The sequence below is a fragment of the Acinonyx jubatus genome, chromosome B2 (assembly GCF_027475565.1).
Source record: "Acinonyx jubatus isolate Ajub_Pintada_27869175 chromosome B2, VMU_Ajub_asm_v1.0, whole genome shotgun sequence".
Taxonomy (NCBI): domain Eukaryota; kingdom Metazoa; phylum Chordata; class Mammalia; order Carnivora; family Felidae; genus Acinonyx; species Acinonyx jubatus.
In genome coordinates this window covers 26,654,670-26,674,632 of record NC_069385.1, presented here as the reverse complement: position 1 = coordinate 26,674,632, position 19,963 = coordinate 26,654,670, and the positions used below count along the sequence as shown (strand labels likewise).

At 39.3% G+C, this 19,963-nt stretch overlaps 2 protein-coding genes and 1 long non-coding RNA gene across 18 annotated transcripts in view; 2 read left to right on the top strand and 1 right to left on the bottom strand.

Moving 5' to 3' along the window:
* Positions 1 to 527, bottom strand: part of LOC113598660 (uncharacterized) — a 34,264-nt gene extending 33,737 nt beyond the window's left edge. Inside the window, exon 1 of the long non-coding RNA XR_003419317.2 lies at positions 170 to 527. This is a non-coding gene — a long non-coding RNA (uncharacterized LOC113598660). The remainder of the gene's footprint in view (positions 1 to 169) is intronic.
* A 47-nt stretch (positions 528 to 574) lies between these two features.
* Positions 575 to 14,954, top strand: CCDC28A (coiled-coil domain containing 28A). Its single transcript, XM_015080180.3, has 6 exons — positions 575 to 737; positions 2,593 to 2,792; positions 3,728 to 3,891; positions 9,230 to 9,384; positions 11,281 to 11,303; positions 14,384 to 14,954. Exons 2-6 carry the CDS (start codon positions 2,635 to 2,637, stop codon positions 14,436 to 14,438), a joined length of 555 nt encoding a protein of 184 aa, XP_014935666.3. The 5' UTR covers positions 575 to 737; positions 2,593 to 2,634; the 3' UTR covers positions 14,439 to 14,954.
* Positions 14,955 to 16,932: 1,978 nt separating this feature from the next.
* ECT2L (epithelial cell transforming 2 like) overlaps positions 16,933 to 19,963 on the top strand; it is an 81,672-nt gene continuing 78,641 nt past the window's right edge. For 4 of the 16 annotated variants that reach the window (XR_008298309.1, XM_053222174.1, XM_053222182.1 and 1 more), the window contains exon 1: positions 16,941 to 17,621. The gene's annotated coding sequence lies outside the window, so the exon portion shown is untranslated. Of the gene's footprint in view, positions 17,622 to 19,963 lie in introns of all 16 variants that reach the window. The other 12 variants (XM_053222175.1, XM_053222178.1, XM_053222173.1 and 9 more) reach the window with 9 other exon arrangements.

The following is a 19,963-nucleotide window of genomic DNA, read 5'->3' as shown; positions in this document are numbered from 1 at the left end:
CTAAAAAGAGGGTAACACCTACCTCATGAAATTGTAGTGAGGATGGGACATAACGCCTGTATAGGGTCTTAACAGAGTAGTTATTAACAGAAATAGAATCTCATTTAGGGGCGTGGCATGGTGTCATTAAACAGAATCACGGTTTTTCATGGCGCCTTCCAAACTTTACCTTGAGAAGTCTCCGCGAGGTAGTTGATTCAGTTGCTATGACGACACTCCGGTTCCGCCTCCGCTCTTGCTCGACAGGCATGCTGGGAATTGTAGTGCGTGGGAGCCGACGTTCGGCCAGGGGGCGGGACAGCTTCCGCGAAGCGCTCTGGGTCTCCCGTGCCTGCTTCCACTGCCACGCCTATTCCTCAGTGCTTGTGGGCCACAGAACCCAAAATAAAAGTCCAACTATGGGTCTTTGTTTCCACGTCCGCCTAAAATACAGCTGAGAGCAGGACAGTAGAAGCAATTCGATGGCAAGGGCGGAGACGGGAGCCGTACTGGAGTGGCAGGAAGAGGCGAGGCTCCCGCCGGGATGGGGGTGGGGGGCGGGAAAGGGCGGGCACAGAGGCTCTGCCTCCTTGCGTCACTTCCGTAAACAAAGGGAACTGTGGTGGCGCTGGGTCCGGGATGTGACCCCGGCTCTAGCCGCAGCAGTAGCGTCGGAGGCTGCAGCTGCGGCGGTGGCTTCGGAGACTCCGGAGTCTTTGCAGGTTGAGGAAGAGGATTCCGATCCTCTCCTTCCTCAGGTATGAAGTGGAAGCAAAGGCGCTTCCGCATTGTCCTCTTTAGGCCCCTTCCACCACCCACTCTATCCACCGCTCAATTCTGGGAGGTGAAGGGTCACCGCGTTGGCTGATTGGGGAAGGAGAATAAAGTGAAGTCAAGAGGGACTCCTAGTCCTTCTTGAAGGCCGTGGGTTCCTGGCACTCAGTGAGTGAGTAACTGCGAAGGCCTTCTCTAAATGGTCCCTTGCTGCTTGTTGTACCGGCGGCTTGCCTTCCAAAAGCGGATCCATTTCCAGTCCTGGCCCCTCAGAATATCATAGTTTAGACCACTGTTGGTTTATTTGAATTGCTTTGCTACCTTTTCTTTTTCCTGTATCACCAAATGGTCTATTAACATTATTAAATTCGAAGGTCCATGTGTTTATGTGTCTCACACGTTTAAACAGATGCTTGTCTCTTTGGAGAACTGATGCCCCATTGTCTCTCTGCAGCTGTTTATTAAAATTCCATTTAATTTGTGTTCATGTCGAAACAACCCCAAAGTGTCTGTTGTGTTACTGAAAATTCTTCTTAAAGGAAAAATTGTTAGCCAAGATTTGAATGGATTTACACTTGGTATCTGGGATTAGAGACTGATCATTAGAACCTTTCCTTTAAAACTTTTGCTTCTTTGGGGGTATTATATATAAATCCAGTGGTGATTGTCTAGGGTCAGCCTGAGCCAACTGAGCTGAAATGGTTTAAATTCCAGTGCTGGTGGTACTGAGTTTAGACAATGGCAAAAAAAAAATCTGGTTTAGTTAAAATTTTTAAGTAATTATTTTAAGAGTGACATCAGTGGATTTGAATCTTTTTGAGTGGCCGTAGCATGATTACATTCAACACCATGTACACAAAAAGCTTAATAGTGCTAAAGCACTTTGCAATCTGATGAGGTAAATAGCCATGTAAATTTCTCATCTCATGATACAGGAAGCAATATAATTAAGAACAATTTAATAGTATGCATAAGTAAAAATGTAGAAGGATATTTTTCGATGGATGGCTGTAAGGAAGATAAAGGTAGTTAATACATGAAATAAGGGGAAATTATTGGATAAACAGAAGACCTTACACATATTCTGTATGGAAGGGCCAGCTAGAACTTCATAGTGTAACTTTTCTGATACTAGCAAAACTAAACAAACATATACAGTTTCATGTATCATTGGAAATAGGTAAAGAAAGTATATTCAGAATAGTCATGGAACGAGTTTAATTTTATAGAACTTCACTCGATCGAAGAACCAGAATCAGTATTATCCCTAGGCAGACACTGAGTTTGTGCTTGGTAGTTGCAATAAGGTTTCTAGTCATTAGTTAAAATGCAAATACCCCCTGTCAATTATACGTCTGTTATTCTTCGAAGAATAAATTTTAGCAGGGAGATCTAAAGACCACCTAGAGCTTGAGTCAGGCTGGGAATATCTATCACATGTCTATTTTGTTTCTTTTTTGACGCATTCTGGCTATTTTGTTTCTTTTTTTGACGCATTCTTTCCCTTCTATCATGTAGGCTCTTTGAGAACAGGGACTTTGTCTTGTTCACTACCGTCTTCCCAATATCCAGAATAGTGCCTGGCAAGTGGAAAAGAGTAAATATTTCTGGATGCGTGAATACAGAAAATGATGGAAAACATTTTTGTCTACCAGTCCATTTTGCTTAGAGCTTCTGTGTACATAGCACCGTAGGTTAAACTTAAGGGATCCTTATTTTAACTTTATCAAATGAGCTCTGAAATTCTCAATCCTCTTTAAGCCTAAGAAGTGGGTCTTTAAAACCCTTTCACTTTCACATATTCTAGCATATGTGTATAATTTTGCTGTATTTCCTTAGGTCATAAGAAGCTGGCCGTGGTGCAATAAGGAACTTAAAACAATGGAGGAGCGGAAACTGAAGAGGCGGAGTCCTAAGTCTTTTAGTGCCCACTCTACTCAGGCTGTTAATGCCAAAAAAAATGCCATTCCAGTTAGTAAAAGCACAGGGTTTTCAAATCCTGCATCACAGTCAACTTCCCAGCGACCAAAGTTAAAAAGGTGAATTCATTTCTTTCAGATTATCACAGCAAAATGCTGCCAACGTAAATACTAAATCTAGTAATTCTTATAACACTTGTTTTTCTCTTGGCTTAACTTTTAAAACAGTGGCAGCATCTATTATATGTGATTTAGAAAAAATTTGTGAAGGGTATAGTGTGTAGGGATTAGCACATGCAAAATGAATGACTGGTTTGAAGACCCTTACCTTGTCTCATATTAAACAGGACAGAGTGAGAAAAGTCATAGACAAAGTTGATGCACTAGCCAGAAGAGGGAAACAAATAAGTTTTTTTTTAAATTAAGCTGAGTGTGTTTTTATATATATATATGTATAATTTTTTTTAAGTTTATTTGAGAGAGGGAGAGAGAGAGAGAGAGATGGCAAGCAGGGGAGGGGCAGAGAGAGAGGGAGGGAAAGAGTATCCCAAGCAGGCTCCACACCATCAGTGCAGAACCCGATGTGGGGCTTGAACCCATGAACTGTGAGATCATGACTTGAACCAAAACCAAGAGTCGGACACTTAACGAGCTGAGCCACCCAGGTGCCCCATGGTAGGTTTTATCTTTTTTAAAAGGGTGGTTTTATTATTGTCATAGAAATGATTTGTCTTTGTTGTAAAAATTCAAACACAGGAAAAGTTCAAAGAAGAAATTTAAAACACTAAAGTCCTGGGGCGCCTGGGTGGCTCAGTCAGTTAAGCATCCGACTTCAGCTCAGGTCATGATCTTGTGGTTTGCAAGTTTGAACCCCACATCGGGCTGTCTGCTGTCAGCGCAGAGCCCACTTCGGATCCTCTGTCCCCCTCTCTCTGCCCCTCTCCTGCTTGTGCTCTCTTTCTCTCTCTCAAAAATAAATAAACATTTACAAAAACATTATAAAAAAATAATAAAGATAACTATATGCAATTAATGTTTCATTGTGCTATCTGCAGAGTGATGAAAGAAAAGACCAGACCTCAGGGAGGAGAAGGAAAAGGCACACAGCCGGCTCCCATTCAGCACTCCTTCCTCACCGATGTCTCAGACGTTCAGGAGATGGAGAGGGGGCTTCTCAGCCTTTTGAATGATTTCCACTCCGGAAAACTTCAAGCATTCGGCAAGCCATAGATATTTCTCTGTTTTTCTTTTCCAGATGCTCGCGTCCTATTTTCTGCATTTATTTTGCCATTCCTTTTTTTTTTTTTTTTCATATTTATTTAATTTGAGAGAGAGAGAGCGCACATGTGCAGGGGAGGGGCAGAGAGAAAGAGAGAGAGAGAGAGAGAAAGAATCCTAAGCAGGCTGCTGATGGTGCAGAGCTCAATGCAGGGCTTGATCCCATAAACCGTGAGATCATGACCTGAGTTGAAATCAAGAGTCAGATGCTCAATTGAGTGAGCCACCCAGGTGCTCCTATTTTGCCATTTCTTTCAAAAATATCATTTTCTTTTATTAAAAAAACAAAAAGAATCTATCGGCATAAAATGCAATCATCTAGATTTCATTTGTCATGAACTATAATTTGTCATCTAAAATTTCATGAAAAAGTTTTTGTAAGAAAGGAGGGTTAGTAAAAATGTTGAAGTAGGATTGCTATTATGTAATAACTATCCTGAAAGTAACAAATAAAAGGAACATTCTTCATCAGTTAAATATTTTAGACTTAGTATTTTAGTTTGGGAAAGCCTCAAGGTCATTTTTCTTTACCCTTTTAAGCCTAAACTTATTTCTTGCCTACCATCCCTGATTTTAAATTTAAAAGAATCTGGTGTTTTTGTTCAATCATGAAGCTATAAGAACAGTTAACTGATTGTTCCATTAGAAACTCTAGGTAGGTGGGGTGCCTGGGTGGCTCAGTCAGTTGAGCATCCGACTTTGGCTTAGGTCATGATCTTGCGATTTCATGGGTTCAAGCCCTGTGTCAGGCTCTGTGCTGACAGCTCAGGGCCTGGAGCCTGCTTTGGATTCTCTGTCCCCCTCTCTCTCTGCCCTTTCTCATGCTCTGTCTCTCTCTCTGTCTCTCTCAAAAACAAACATTAAAAAAACAAAACAAAAAAACCTCTGAGTAGGTATTTTTGTATATGAGTTCACAAAGTATATGGTCAAGAGTTTTTATGTTCAGCTTGCAACTTACCTTATAACCCTTCTCTGATAAAATTATATCCCTGTATTTTTTAAAGCAATTTGAAAATTATTGAATGCACACATACAGAATTTCACATGAATGCATAAATGTCATCAACATACATACTGGTTTTTTGAAGTGCTATCCTTTCCTCCCATACCTCTTTATTCCTTGGTTTTTTTCTTTCTTTTTTAATTAATTAATTTAAATTCTAGTTAACATATAGTGTAGTATTGGTTTCAGGAATAGAATTTAGTGATTCATCCCCTACATATAGTGCTCATCCCAGTAAGTGTCCTCTTTAATGCCCGTCACTCATTTAGCCCACCACCCCCAACACCCCTCCAGCAACCTTCAGTTTATTCTCTGTATTTAAGAGTCTCTTATGGTTTGCCTCCCCCTCTGTTTTTATTTTTCCCCTATGTTCATCTGCTTTGTTTCTTAAATTCTACATATGAGTGCAATCATATATTTGTCTTTCTCTGACTGACTTATTTCACTTAGCATAATACACTCTAGTTCCATGCACATTGTTGCAGATGGCAAGATTTCATTCTTTTTGAGCACAGAGTAATATTCCATTGTGTATATATACCACATCTTTTTTATCCATTCATCGGTCAGTGGACATTTGGACTCTTTCCATAATTTGGCTGTTGTTGATAGTGCCGCTACAAACATCTGGGTGCATGTACCCCTTCGAATCAGCATTTTTGTCCTTTGGATAAATACCTAGTAGTGTAATTGCTGGGTTGTAGGGTAGTTCTATTTTTAATTTTTTGAGGAACCTTCATACTGTTTTCCAGAGTGTCTGCACCAGTTTGCATTCCCACCAGCGGTGCAAAAGTGTCCCTTTCTCTGCATCCTTGGCAACATCTGTTGCTTCCTGAGTTGTCAAGTTTAGCTGTTCTGACAGGTGTGATGTGGTATCTCATCGTGGAGTTCCTTGGCTTCTTATCCCCTCCCTGACCACACCCTCTCTTGGCTCCACCTCCCCCCACCCCAACTAGATAACCATGTTAAGAACCAGGTGTACATCTTTTCATATTTGTCTCTAGGTTATGGCACAAATATATATATAAACATACACAAAGATTTTAGTTTTCATTGTTATACAAATTGTATCTTATATGTACTTGTCCCCATCTTGCTTTCCTCACTAAAGAATATCTAATGAAAATCTCTCCTGGTCACCTGGTATAGCTCTAATTTATTCTTTTTTTCACTTTTCTTTTCTTTTTAATTAAGTAGGCTCCGTGCCCAGTGTGGAGCCCAGCATAGGGCCTGAACTCACAACCTGAGCTGAGATTAATCAAGACCTGAGCTGAGATTAAGAGTTGGACGCTTAACCAACTAAATCACCCAGGCACCCCTAATTCATTCTTTTTTTCCAATGGCTACATAATATTCCAAGTTGTGAATATACCGCAGTTTATTCAACCATTTCTCTGTTGAAGGGCATTTACTTTGTTTCCATTTTTGAGCCCCTAAACATAACTGTGTAGTGAACATCTCTTTACATACATATGTATGTCAGTGCTTTTATTTCTTTGGGATGGATTACCATGAGTGGGATTAGTGGGTCAAAGCAGTAATTCTGATTTTAGTACAGGTATCCAGATTGCCTTCCAAAAAAGCTATTGTCCTTCTAGTTTTCATCCACAGTTTATGAAAGAACTCTTTTCTCTGAATTCAACCAGAAATAGGTATTACTAGCCTTTTAATTTTGCCAGACTGTTGGTATGAGGTGATATTTCTTTTATTACTGTTGAGTTTGTATATATTAAGAAGTTGAATTGCTCTTTTCAGGACCTTTACCCAGTTTTCTGTTTGGTTATTTATCCTTCTGTTGGTGGTGGTGTTGCCAATTGCTAAGAGCCCTTTGTATATTTTGGATACTAACCACTCCAGCTGCTGTATTTTGGCTTTTTTGTTTTTGTTTTTTTTTTAACCAAATTGAGTATGTTTGTGGACTTTATGGTATATTTAACCTTGTAAAAGTTTTGAATACTGAAATATGTTTTATCTTTTCTTATAGTTTCTGGGTTTCCAGTCTTGGTTAGACTATTAATTTGAAAAGAAGACATGAAAAACATATTATTTATTTCACAGAGATATTTTATTATATCTCTACCTCCTTGCTTTACCTTGACCCAGTTTAGATGGTATCTTTAGAACACTTTCACTTTCCCTTCTCTCTTCTCTCCCATACCTGAGATTTAATCTTTGAATCACTTCTTTCCTTTCTTGCCAACACCCTTTCGGCCCCCCCTTTTTAAAAAAATTTTTTAATGTTTATTTATTTTTGAAAGACAGAAACAGAGCATGAGTGGGGGAGGGGCAGAGAGAGAGGGAGACACAGAATCTGAAGCAGGCTCCAGGCTCCGAGCTGTCAGCACAGAGTCTGACATGGGGCTCAAACTCATGAACCGTGAGATCATGACCTGAGCCAAAGTTGGATGCTTAACCAACTGAGCCACCCAGGCGACCCTCTGCCCCTACTCTTATGTAGCTTGTTTTCTTGATTGAAGTCATTCTCTGTTATTTGTCAGTTTGCTATCTAGAAGTATTGTAGATACAAGGTGGATTGCCCATTGAATTCTTTCTTAATAGGTAATTTTTTTCTGTCTCGATGTTTGAAAGTTTTTTTCCTTATGTTTTTTCATCAATTTTGCCTGGGAATCAGTGCACCCTTCCTATCTACCAACTCATTTTCATCTGAATGGACATTATTTCTGTTGTTAATTTATTTCTCCATCTGTTTCTTTTTATCCTTTTGGAGCTTCTATTGTTCTCATGTTAGATCACCTGGATTCCTTGTGATTTCTACTTTATAGATTTATATTGTCCCCCTCCCCACTTTTCTCACTCTCTTTTTCTATATATATGTTACATATTGATACATTTATATGTATGCCAGTATACACACACACACACACACACACACACACACACACATACATACAAACACACACGCCTTTCTCTCTTGAGGTATTTCTCCCACTCGATCTTCCAGGTTACTAATTGTTAGAAAACATCATTAAAATAGAGGAAATATGAGATATTTTCTATAAAGAAAGGATGATTTTTAAAGAGCTGTAACTAGCTTCAAAATTATTAGTCAACATAATTTAATGTTGTCAATCTATGAAGATGATACAAATCTAGCCTGGGGAAATTATAATATAATTTACATAAATTCATACTGATTCAAGATATATACTTCAGCTTTAGCTGAGCTACAGTATACTTTTGAGAAAACCAAGGTTTTTTAGAAAAAATTTTTAGTATCAAGAGGTTGTAGAGGCTATACTTATGTATATGAAAATATGTAATATGTACTGTATATATTTTAGTTGCCCTGAGCAGGTAATGCCACCTGAGAGAACTCTACTCAGTAAGTAACGTAAGACCTGTCCTTTAGCAATTAAGTTGTCTTGCACTTACATTAGAGCATACAACTGAAGATACTACATTATGTTTCTCATGCTTCATAACATTCTTCATGTTTCATAAATATTTTCATCTATATTTCTTTTTTCAAAGTTTATTTATTTTTGATGGGGCGAGGGAGGGACACAGAGAGAAGGGGAGAGAGAGAATCCCAAGCAGGCTCTGCACTGTCAGAGTGGAACCCGACGCACAGCTTGAACTCACCAACTGTGAGATCATGACCTGAGCCAAAATCAAGAGTCAGATGCTTAACCGACTGAGCCACCCAGGTGTTCCTCATTTATATTTATTAAAGGAATAATTGGTGGCAAAATGATTCATGGTTGAAGTTCTTACAGGACGTTCAAGTTCACTCATTATAAAACGTTGGGTCGCTCAGTTCAAATGGCAGGTGTCAGATTGAACATGATTAGATCATGCTGTTGCTTCTAGAAATGATGTTACTATTGAAAAGAGAATTTTCTTTACCTAAGGGATGATTTGGGTTTTGGGGTTTTTGTTTTGCTTTGTTGTTTTAAATTTTTAAAAGATTTTATTTTCAAGCAATCTCCACACCCACTGTGGGGCTCATACTCACAACCTCAAGACCAAGAGTCGCAGGCTCCACAGACCAGACGCCCTGATGATTTTGTTTTTTTAAAGAAAATCTTTCCAATCCGATTTTCTTAGTACCCACAGCCATTTCTTAGATTATTGCTTTCCTGGTCAGAAATTCGATTTGTGTATTATACACAGAAAATAGGCAGTCATTAACACTGTAATTTACAACAGAAGGAAAACTAAATTCTTGTGAGTACCTTGAATTTACAAGTTTTTCCTCAAGGCAGTTAGTTTGAACTGTCCTAATCTTTATTAATGTTCTGGGATGTTCCCCCAGGAAATGAATGTTCCATTGAACAGATGGAACATGTTCGGGGAATGCAGGAGAAATTAGCTCGTTTGAATTTGGAGCTCTATGGGGAGTTAGAGGAACTTCCTGAGGATAAGAGAAAAACAGCCAGTGACTCCAATCTGGACAGGCTTCTGTCTGATGTGAGTATAATTCTTTTATATACTATAATTCTTTTATATAAACTTATGAAAGGATTTGTATATATTTCTTCATTCTTTCTTTAATCAAAAATTTTTATTGAAAGAAAGTTAATTGTTTTAGTCATGTTGAAGTATACCGTTTAGTGGTTTTCAGTGTATTCACAGTGTTTTGCAGACATCCCCACTGTTTAATTCCAGAACATTTTTATCACCCCAAAAAAGAAACCCTGTACCTCTCAATTCTCCCTCCTTTTCATCCCTTAGTGGCCTCTAATCTCCTCTCGGTCTGTACAGATTTGCCTATTCTGGATATTTCATATAAAGAGAATCACACAATATGTGGCTTTTTATGTCTGGGTTCTTTCCCTTAGTGTAGTATTTTCAAGTTTCATACATGTCGTGTCCTACTCTTTCTTAGGGAAACATATTTCAAAGAAATTGTCACATTTATATCTAAGCATATATTTTGAGAATGCTGGGAAATCTAGAAGTGAAAGATTCACTTCTGTACATATATGATACGATCTTAATGTATAAGGCGGTCCTGACATGATTAAATACGTTTTGTGTTATTTACTCAGGTAGGTGGTGGTTACTTATGTTATATACAGAACTATGTGTATGTTTCAGATCCTTTAGTGCATTGCTCTGTGTATTAGCTTGCTAAAGCTGCCATAACAGAGTGCCTTAGACTGGGTACACCTGGAATTTATTTCTCACAGCTCTGGAGGCCCAGAGTTAGTGAGCAAGGTGTTGGCAGGGTCGGTTTCTTCTGAGGCCCCTCTCCTTGGCTTGTAGATGACTGCCTTCATCTTTCCATGGCATTTTCCTTTTATGAGTGGGTGCCTATGTCCAAATTTCCCCTTCTTTTAAAGACACTAGTCCCTATTGACCTCATCTTAACTTCCTACCTCTTTGTAAGACCCTGTCTCCAAATACACTCACATTCTGAGGTATTGGGGGTTAGAACTAAAATGTACGTCATTTGGGAGGACGTAATTCTGTGTGTAACTATTATGATTCTTACACTGAGAGGTATTAATTAAATTGGCTTCTTTAAACCTTTTTTGGAGTAAAAATAAAGAAAAATTGAATTCAGTGTTCTTCAGTTTTGGAATAGTTTACATATTTACTAATGACAAAAAAGGATTAATTCTGTTGCTTTTCTTTATCCTTTGAGTAAGTAAATGTGAGAGAAATTGTATGCCTATACTTTTAAAGTTTCAAGCCTGTATGTTTTATTTCATATGTTTTATTTCACAAAGACTATGTTTAGCCTCGCAAGTATTTCCTTTTACCGGGTCCTCTTAAGAAATAGAAGCTTAATTTGCATTACATTTAGGAAAGTGACTGTGGAGTAGTGAGAAGACCAAATTTGAAACCAGAAAGGCTTTGTTTAGTCTGGGATTTGCACTTCAGTTATATCTGTGTAACTTTGTCAATGTAGTTAACATTTCTGTAACTTTGATTTTTCCCTCTGTAAAACAGGTGTGATTAATTCTACCACATACTGAAAACTGAATGATATGTGAAGTCTTTTCGTAATCCACAAAGGTTTTTAAGATTTTGATCATGAAAATGGCAACTTTTTAAAAAAACTATTAGAGATGATTATAATTGTTCATGGTTTTAAGAATCCTTATTGAACTCTAGTTTTGCTTATCTGGTTTAATTCTCTTCTCATATTTGTGTTTAATAAATGCTAAAGCTACTTTATAATTATTTTGCATAAGTGAATTTCCCAAGCTGGAAATTTTTGGGAAGTTTTTTTCAATATTTTATTTTTTCGTTTAGAGAAAGCTTAAATGAAAACCAGGTTACTTTAAAATGTGTAAACAATTATCTACTTATTTTTCCCATAAAAACTGAAATTAAATTTGTTTCTTTGTGTTACAGTTAGAAGAATTGAATTCTTCCATGTATCCTTTTGCCTAATATCAACAGTGAAAAGTTTACAAATTATAACTTCTGGTGAATACCTCAATCAATGAACAAAGACACCCATGATGATTTACTGGGGCCATTTCTCTTCTCCTTTGGTTTCCAAATGGAATTTTTAGTTGTTTTGTATGCTACAATTTTGTTTGTTTCTCATTTGTTCTGCTTTGCTTTGTACTGTTTTTGGATTTTTAAAACAAATTTTTAAAAATCAACCAAGAGAATTGAGGATTGGGTTAGTTGCCGTAGAAATTATCTCGAATCTTAGATTCTTAAGTTAAATAGCAGTTGGATATGCAGACATAATATGCCATGCTTAGTTTCCTGTCATTACATAGAATACTTTAGATGCATATACAAGGTGTATTATAGGAGGAGCTTAAAAGAAATCACCAAGGCGTGTGTAAAATATTCAGGTTTTGACATTACAGTTTGGAGCAATTATTTCAGGAACTTTTCAAAACGTGTTTTTGGACATAGTCCTAGGCACAACGTGAGATAAAGAACAATGAGAAATGATCCTGCCTATAAAATAATTTGAGAGGTATGACATCCTTCTGAACTAAATAATGAGATACCAAAAAGGATACTGGTTGTAGGGTCAAGACATTTGATTTTTGAAATTTGGTTTTGATAATTTTGCTAATTAACCTTGGGTAAATTGCTTAACATCTCAGAGTGTCCTCTGTAATATGGGATAATTGCTGCATATAATGATGGAGTAATTATCTAGTTTTTCTAAACTAATATATATATATATATTTATATATATATATAAATTACTATTATTGTTGTAACAGATACTGTTACTACTTGCTAAACTATACAGTAACAATGAAGAAATAAGTATATGCAAATTCCAGTGATAACGATTAATAGTTAATTTAATTGAGTACTTCCTAATTGCCAAGTATTTTATGAAGGGCTTTACCTGCATTTCCTCATTTGGTCCTACCCTTATAAGTAGGTGGTGTTATACTTCCCATTTTACAGATGGGTGTTTGAGAAGCCACATAAACTGTGGGGAAACATTAATGTAACATATCCTTGCTAAGAAAGACTTGAATATGGGGATAAGATATGAGTTAATTAGGGGGCTTCTCTTAGTAGTAATGCCTGGTGCTTTTTTCTTTTCTTTATACTCATTTTGAGCTTCATATTCTATGCTTTGTACTCTTTCTATGCTTGTGACATGTCAGTATCTCCTATCCTCTTATCCGAGTTTTTGTTAGACATTTAGACTCATTTATCTCACCACTTTGCCTGATTCAACCACCACAGTTAAACAAGGCAACATGACGGAACACAAGAGCATGGGCTCTAGGTTGTTTGGTTTCAGATCTTGGGAAGCAAGTGTGTAGCTTTGAGGCAAATGTAGTTTCCTCATTTGCAATAAATGTTCTCTCTATATTCATACTTTCCTCCTAATTTCCTTCTCTGTCATCGGTAGCCTCTGTTATTTTCAGTCTCCAAAGGTTATTTAAATCCCTTCTATGATTAGACCAGACATTGCTACTCGGTCGTGGAACTATCTGCCATTGAGCCGGGACATGGACATGGAATGATTTGCCACTTCTTGATTACATTTAGTTGTCAGGCATCGTCGGTTCTGCCTTTTATTCCTCCTTCATCCCCTATCCTCATCCCTTTATTCCATAACCTTTCAAATTTCTGTTCCAGCTCTGGAGATGCACTGTCCAATATGGCAGCCACTAGCCACGTAGCTACTGAGCACACAAAACGTGGCTAATATGAATTGAAATGTGCTAAAAGAATAATTTGTACACCTGATTTCAAAGATTTAGTATAAAAAAATAATGTAAAATGTCTCAAGATTTTTTATGATTGCATGCTGAAATGACAGCTTTTTTATATATTAGTGTGAATAAAATATATTTTAAAAATTATACCTGTGGCTTGCATTATATTTCTTTTGGACAGTGCTGCTGTAAACTTTAGACAATGACACTAAATAAATTAGTCTTCTTAAAAACATCACTCTCCTCTTGCCATTCCTATTTCAGACCAAGTTTTTTACCATGTTAGACTTTTTAACAGCTCTCAATAATATAATCACAGCCTATGCATCCTGTTATATTTTTCATTCCCACTAAGCTGGTTCTCTGGGTGTCTAAGAACACATCATGTTCATGCTCACCGTAATGCCTCTGTTCTGGTTGTGCTTTCTACCTACCACTGCTCTGGCCTCCCCCTTTTCCCCCATCAAGTAACACCGAAGCTGACCACTCTCATAAAGCATTTTATTTATACCTCCAACTAGCATTCTGCCTTATTTCACTATCTTTTGATTTTTATATGTGTTAAATTTCAGCCCTCCAACTGGATGGCAATGGCTTTGATGACAGCACTCATGGCTGTATATTTTTGCAACCTCTGCCATACGCGTATTGCTAGCATTTAGTTGTTCTCAGCGTATTCACAGCATTGTTGGAATTGGGTCTTGAAGAGATAGGTAGCAGGTGGATCATATGGATGGATGAAAGAGCAAGATGAAAGCCAATGATAAGAAGGGAGGGGGGTAACCTCTGCAAGAATTCCACACTAATTCTAATCTTGAAGAATAATTCAGGATTATAGGGAAAGTTTTAGAGCTATGATGATTTGATTTTTGACTTTTACAAAGAAATTGTTTTCCCAAGGATGATAAAGTGGTGTTGTTCTCTCCAATGATTTTTGTTTAATCCAGTAAGTTTTCATATTTGCCTCTCATCGGTTCCTTACCATGAAAATAATTCTTGCTGCGTGAAAATAATCCTGTGCTGTATTAGAATCTGAAACATAGTCTTGATTTAGTGCCTTTTTTTAAGTCTTCAAATTCTGGATATAGTATAATTACTTCACTACGTTTAAAAATTGTCTTACACATCCATCCAGGTTTCTCACAGTGACACAGACACTTCCCTTTAAACATATTTCCTTTATTTCAATACCTCTCTCCCTTAGCTCCTGAGTGTAATTCCCTGAAATTTATTTTTTTTAATTCCCCGAAATTTAAAAGAAGTACTCATTATAAAATGAAAATCTTAACTGATGAATTCAGACAAAAACTACATCTGGCGGACGCACAAGACGTCCCGAATACGTCCACCAGCTAAAAGGACATGCAGTTGCTTTGTTGCGGTTTGAAGAAAAAGAGCATTCTTTAATTTTGCAGCTGAATCCAGTAGCAGAATCATCTTCCACAACAAGGAATAAAGTACTCAAAGTACCAGTGCAATGATTGTTCTCACTGCTGCTTTTAGTAAAGTTGCCTTGCTGTCGTTCGCCATAACTGGAGCCTAGGCCTGGTTGAAGGCTTAATCAGGAACTGTGATGCCGAGGCTGTGCTGCTATGCTTTCTGTTGTTGCCTTACGGGGGTTATACTTGAAGCGCTTTGTGCAAAATGTTATTAATAGGGCTGAAGGTTCATCCTTTCTGAGCTCACCAGACTTACTCATTCCCGTGTTGATTCGAAGTTGATGATGCACAGGCTTTTGGGGGCAGCCCCGCTTCAGTTTACGTTAGACAATCAGTACACACACGGGTTTGTTTTCCAGGGGCCAGTGCCAACAAAATGTTAAATGAGTACTTGTGAAATTTGCTATTTTTAATAAAGTGATTGTTTAAATTAGTCATTATTGCCTTATTTTGAAGAAACCTGTAGTCTCCAGTCTGGGAATACAAGAGTTCAATCCTCAAAAGTAAACTGCATTTATAAAATTCGAGGCGCCTGGGTGGCTCAGTCGGTTAAGCATCCGACTTCGGCTCAGGTCACCATCTCACAGTTCATGTGTTCGAGCCCTGTGTCGGGCTCAGTGCTGACAGCTCAGCGCCTGGAGCCTGCTTCGGATTCTGTGTCTCCCTCTCTCTCTGCCCCTCCCCTGCTTGTGCTCTGATTCTGTCTCTTAGAAATAAACATTAAAATTTTTTTAAAAATAATAAATAACTTCAAGGTTATGTAATTCTCTTCCAGATTTTGCACCTTGTGGACATTTCAGTATTGGTGTCAGTCGTGAAAAGAGCACGGGCTTTAAAGTTAGACCTTGGGCTGAATACCCATTCTTCCCCTTAGCTTTGTATTCACGCACATTTACTTAGTTTCTTTGGGTTTAACTTTTGTTTTTAACCTGGAAAATGAGATTACTAACCAACTCATAGGGGTCATGAGGAGAAAGTGAAAAAGTGTGTGTAGGATGCTTATCACAGCTGCTGACACCCAATAATGTAGAGCAAACATTCAGTTTGCTCATTTTACACAGCTTTATTGATATAACTCCTACATAAAACTGACCCTTGTCAAGTGTACAACTCAGTGGTTTTTAGCGGGGGTCACAGTTGTGCACCTGTCAGCACACTCTAATTGTAGAGCATTTTCATTTCCAGAGAAACCCCTTGGCAACTCACTTCCCATTTCCCAACCCCCCTGCCATTGGCAACCACTAATCTACTTCCTAGGAACTTGCCTACTCTGAACATCTTGTATAAATGGAATCCTACATGGTCTTTCATGACTGGCTTCTCTTAGCATAATATTTTCTAGGTTTTAGGGTTCATCCATGTTGTGGCATGGATCACTAGCGCGTTCATTTTCATGACCAGATCACATTCCGTTGTGCGCATAGCCACATTTTGTTTATTCAATTGTAGCTCAGTCGCCTTCACATTTTAAAAGACGCCCCTGCTTCTTCCTCGTTTCCAGGACAGAGAAACAAGCACCTAATTGGGGATGCGTGAGTGAAACCCACTGAATGATACAAACAAATCTCAATCTTAGTAATTTTTGCCATTCTGAGCTCAAAGATTTTTGATCAACTTATCTGATTGCTCTTTTTTGATACTCGTTTTAAAAATGAGGAAATGAGCAGAATATTAAATACAGTCTTCCAAACTTTTCAGTTGGGTTGAGAGACCAGGGATTCCAGGGTGGGGAAATAGCGTTTTAGGGTCTGACAAAGCAAAAAGGAAATTTTGCCGCGTGACATGTTTTTCTTGGATGAGTCCTGAGATAGAGTGAAGCACAAGCTGTTTCCTGTGGGGTCAGTGACAGAGCATCAGATTGATCTTGTTTATTCATCTGGTTCATTTGTCCTTTGTGTCAAGGGACCCCATGTGGGTCTCAGGTAATAAAATTTTAGCTTCTCTAATTGGTACACACAATTTAAACATATGTTAAAGGCAACAGGAAAAAGCTGAGATGCCTGGATTAGAATAAAACTGTATGAGAATCAAATTTACTATATGCTGTATATTCCTTGTAGACAAATTTTAATTACCGATGGTAAAAAAACAAAACAAAACACCAGAGCAAACCATTTATATTTAGTGTACTTCCAGATCCCTTAAACGTGTTTGCTTTGGTTTTGGTACCTCCTGTATAACGCTAAACTTGACAAGAAGTATTAAAATATTCCGAGGATTTGCTGAAGATCAACCCCACCTTTCCCATCACACGGCCTTAAAACTGCTGGCTTTCTTTGCGACCAAGCTAACGCTGGCGTCAGTGTCCCATCTCCTCCTGGTTGGGGTCCCGCAGCCTGGCGTCTGCCCCTCCGCTCTAAGCCTTCGGGGGTCCCACCTCAGGCCCCCCGCCCCCGGGGGACGGCGGAGGAGCCGGGGCCCCAGACTGGCCGGAATCCCGCAGCGGCCGTGGACAGGCCTCGGTGGCCCACGCGGGGCCAGCACCCCCCGCCCCGCGGACACCTGCGGGCTGCGGCCAGGCGCGCGGGGCGGGGACTCCGAGGAGCGCGGTTGGGGCGGGGGGGGGGATGCTGCCCGTCCCCGTGGAGACCGCGCGCCACCCGTCCTCGCCGCGCTCCGGGGCGGCCGCTGGCTGCAGCCCCCGCTTGTCACTCGGCGGTTCAAAGAGGAGGCGCTCCGGCCCGGGTCCCTCGGCCACCTCCGGGAGGTAAAGCCCTTGGCCTCTGGGCCGCGCAACTTTTGCTTGAGACCCCTCGGGCACAGCACCGGGGCGGTTTAGCTTCCCTGCGCGACCTCCGGAAGACCCGAAGCGGCGCTGAGGCGGGCACCGCCCCTCCCCCACCCGTGACCTTGAGAGCCGCAGCAGCCCCACGATTATCCAAAAAGCTGCAGTGGCTCCGGGGAGAAACAAAAGCAATCTTTCCGTGGGTTTGACTTGGGCGGTGCCAAGGAAACTCTTAACCTCTTCCAGAGCTTTCATCTGGGGTAGAAATGAAGTCAAGTTATTGAGCACTTTGGAAAACAATGATTTTCATCCGACCCCAGACTGGTTCACACCAACGCCTCTCCTCCTTCTTCCAGTTTTCAGCTCTTCCCTACGGTACAGTCACGGGAGCGTGGGGAGTGGAGCTGGGGGCAGTGACGGGGAAATACACCCTGTTGAGAATACAGTTCCTGGTTCGAATTCTGTCGCTCTAGGAGTTAATATGCTAAGATTTGATTAACAGGACAAACAACTAAAGACATGATACTTCCTTTTTTTTTCTTCTTTTTAAAAGTACAAAGTGCTGCGCTTTTTAATAACTTTCTCCATAGTATCAGAACAGAATATCCCGACATCATCTGTATCGAAGTTCAGCAAAACCCAGGCAATTTGTTTTCGGGCCCTTCTTGACATTTGCGCACCTTGGGAGTCCTCAAAACTCATGCTCTAAAACTTATTTCAGTAGGAGAAAGTAGGGATTAGGAACTTGAAAGTTTACAACAGCCATGGCTGGTTATTTCTCCCGAATGAGTTTAAATAGTGCAATTGCTTCTCGTTGCAACTTTAATCTTGTAGTTTTAAACTTACTTATCGGGGAGCCAATCCAACATTTATGTGCATTTGGGCTCACAAGTACGGCATTTCCTATCACCTCCTGTGCCATCAGTAGTGCAGATTTCCTCAAAACATGCTGTTACCTTCATCATCCATTACTTTTTTGTGCATTTAATAAAAATAATATACCAGTTTATGTTCAAAATAAGTCATGTTTTTATATGCCCTGAAAAACAGGCATTTAAGTGGAATAATCTTTCATTTCTGTTTTCATAATCACACACATTGTCCTTGTACTCTGGTTTTTTCACAGTCTTTAAAACCAGATAACTCTTCAGAGGCATATTTAAGGGATTAAATTGGGATTTCTTCCCTACGCCTAGTACTTGATTCTTTTTTCATGTTGCAAGAAGACTTTCTATAGATTTTTGTTTTCCATGCATAGAATCTAAAAGTTTCTTGAGGAAGTAATGCCAGGTACTTACGTTAAAAGTTTAGGTGAGTTTGCAATAGCCTCTGAAATGTTGAAAATATAGATCATGCTTAAGGGATTAAATTTCAGATAATAAATGAGGCGTTGTGCAACTTGCAGGTGTGAATCATAAAAGGACTCAAATGTAGGTACCTCTGTGGCAGAGAACAATGTTTGTTTCTAACTTGCACTTCAAGTCATTTTGTCTACTACAGTGGGGCAGGACCAGGCGAATGTACATTTCTCCAACCGGGTAAGGCTGTGGAAACATCGTTAATGACAAAATGGTCCTGTGCTATCCTGGTGATAATGTAACGCTGTACAGACCGGCAATTGGCCAACCAGCCATTTCAACGCTTAATCTGGCTTTGGTTGTCACATAACAGGCTCCTCCCCACCTCACCCATCACCCCACCTTTTTTTTTTTTTTTTTTTTTTTTTTTACTAGGCATAGAGGTAGTAAGTAGTAGGTCAGTTGCTGAGTTCCTCATCAATATGCCAGTTGTAAAGGATAGTCGGCCATGAAAGAGAAATCGTATTTCCGGATTAACCCATAGCAGCCATAGATCCAATTTATTACACTCACTCTTTAGGAAAAATCCAGTATAATTTTTAAATTCAATAACCAACTATTCCCTGTACGACCTTGGATGGTTTTCTTTACCCTGTTTTTCTCCTCTGTAATCTAACTCCCAGGGTGAATGTGAGAAGGAGCTAGTGTGTGGGAAAAAGATTTACTAGCACAGTGCCGGTTAGAAGAGTCACTCAAACAAAAATTAAGATAAGTTTACCATTTGTTACATGGCTCCCTCCCCACTTTGATTTTGTAACAATCTGTATGTTGGATCTAGTTATAAATGAGAAGAGCCACAGATTGGGGTCTCCTATTTCATTACCTTCTGAGAACATACTTCAGAAACATTTAGAGCCCTTGTTTTGCAAGATAATGTAAGACAGAGATACCCAGTTGGTGTCATCCACACTGGGGCCTCAATTCCGTGGAAAACTGGGATATGAGCAAGGCAGTGAGTGGCTGGACCTTTACTTTCCCAGGAGTGACACGACACGCTACTTTGTGTGCAAATAAGAGAAATCCTAAATGATCAAGGAAAAACCGCATGGGACAGTACTGTGGCTCTTGGAGAAAGGACACAGAGCAAAGATGAAAAATGGATGAGAATCTGGTTTTGTATACTTAGGTTTTGAGTCTCCCATGGTGTTAGAAATAGTGGTGACTGCCATATTGTAAACATAATTCACAAGGAGTATTCTTGCCCCAGAATGCTCATTCCAAACGACTACCCTAAAATACTTCCCTTCCTTCCAATTTGCTGATGTTGTGAAAGAATGATCTGTCAGATGTACATATTAATTCGATTCTAAGCCTATTTTACCATCTAACTCACTTAATATAATGATGGGAATTACTAAT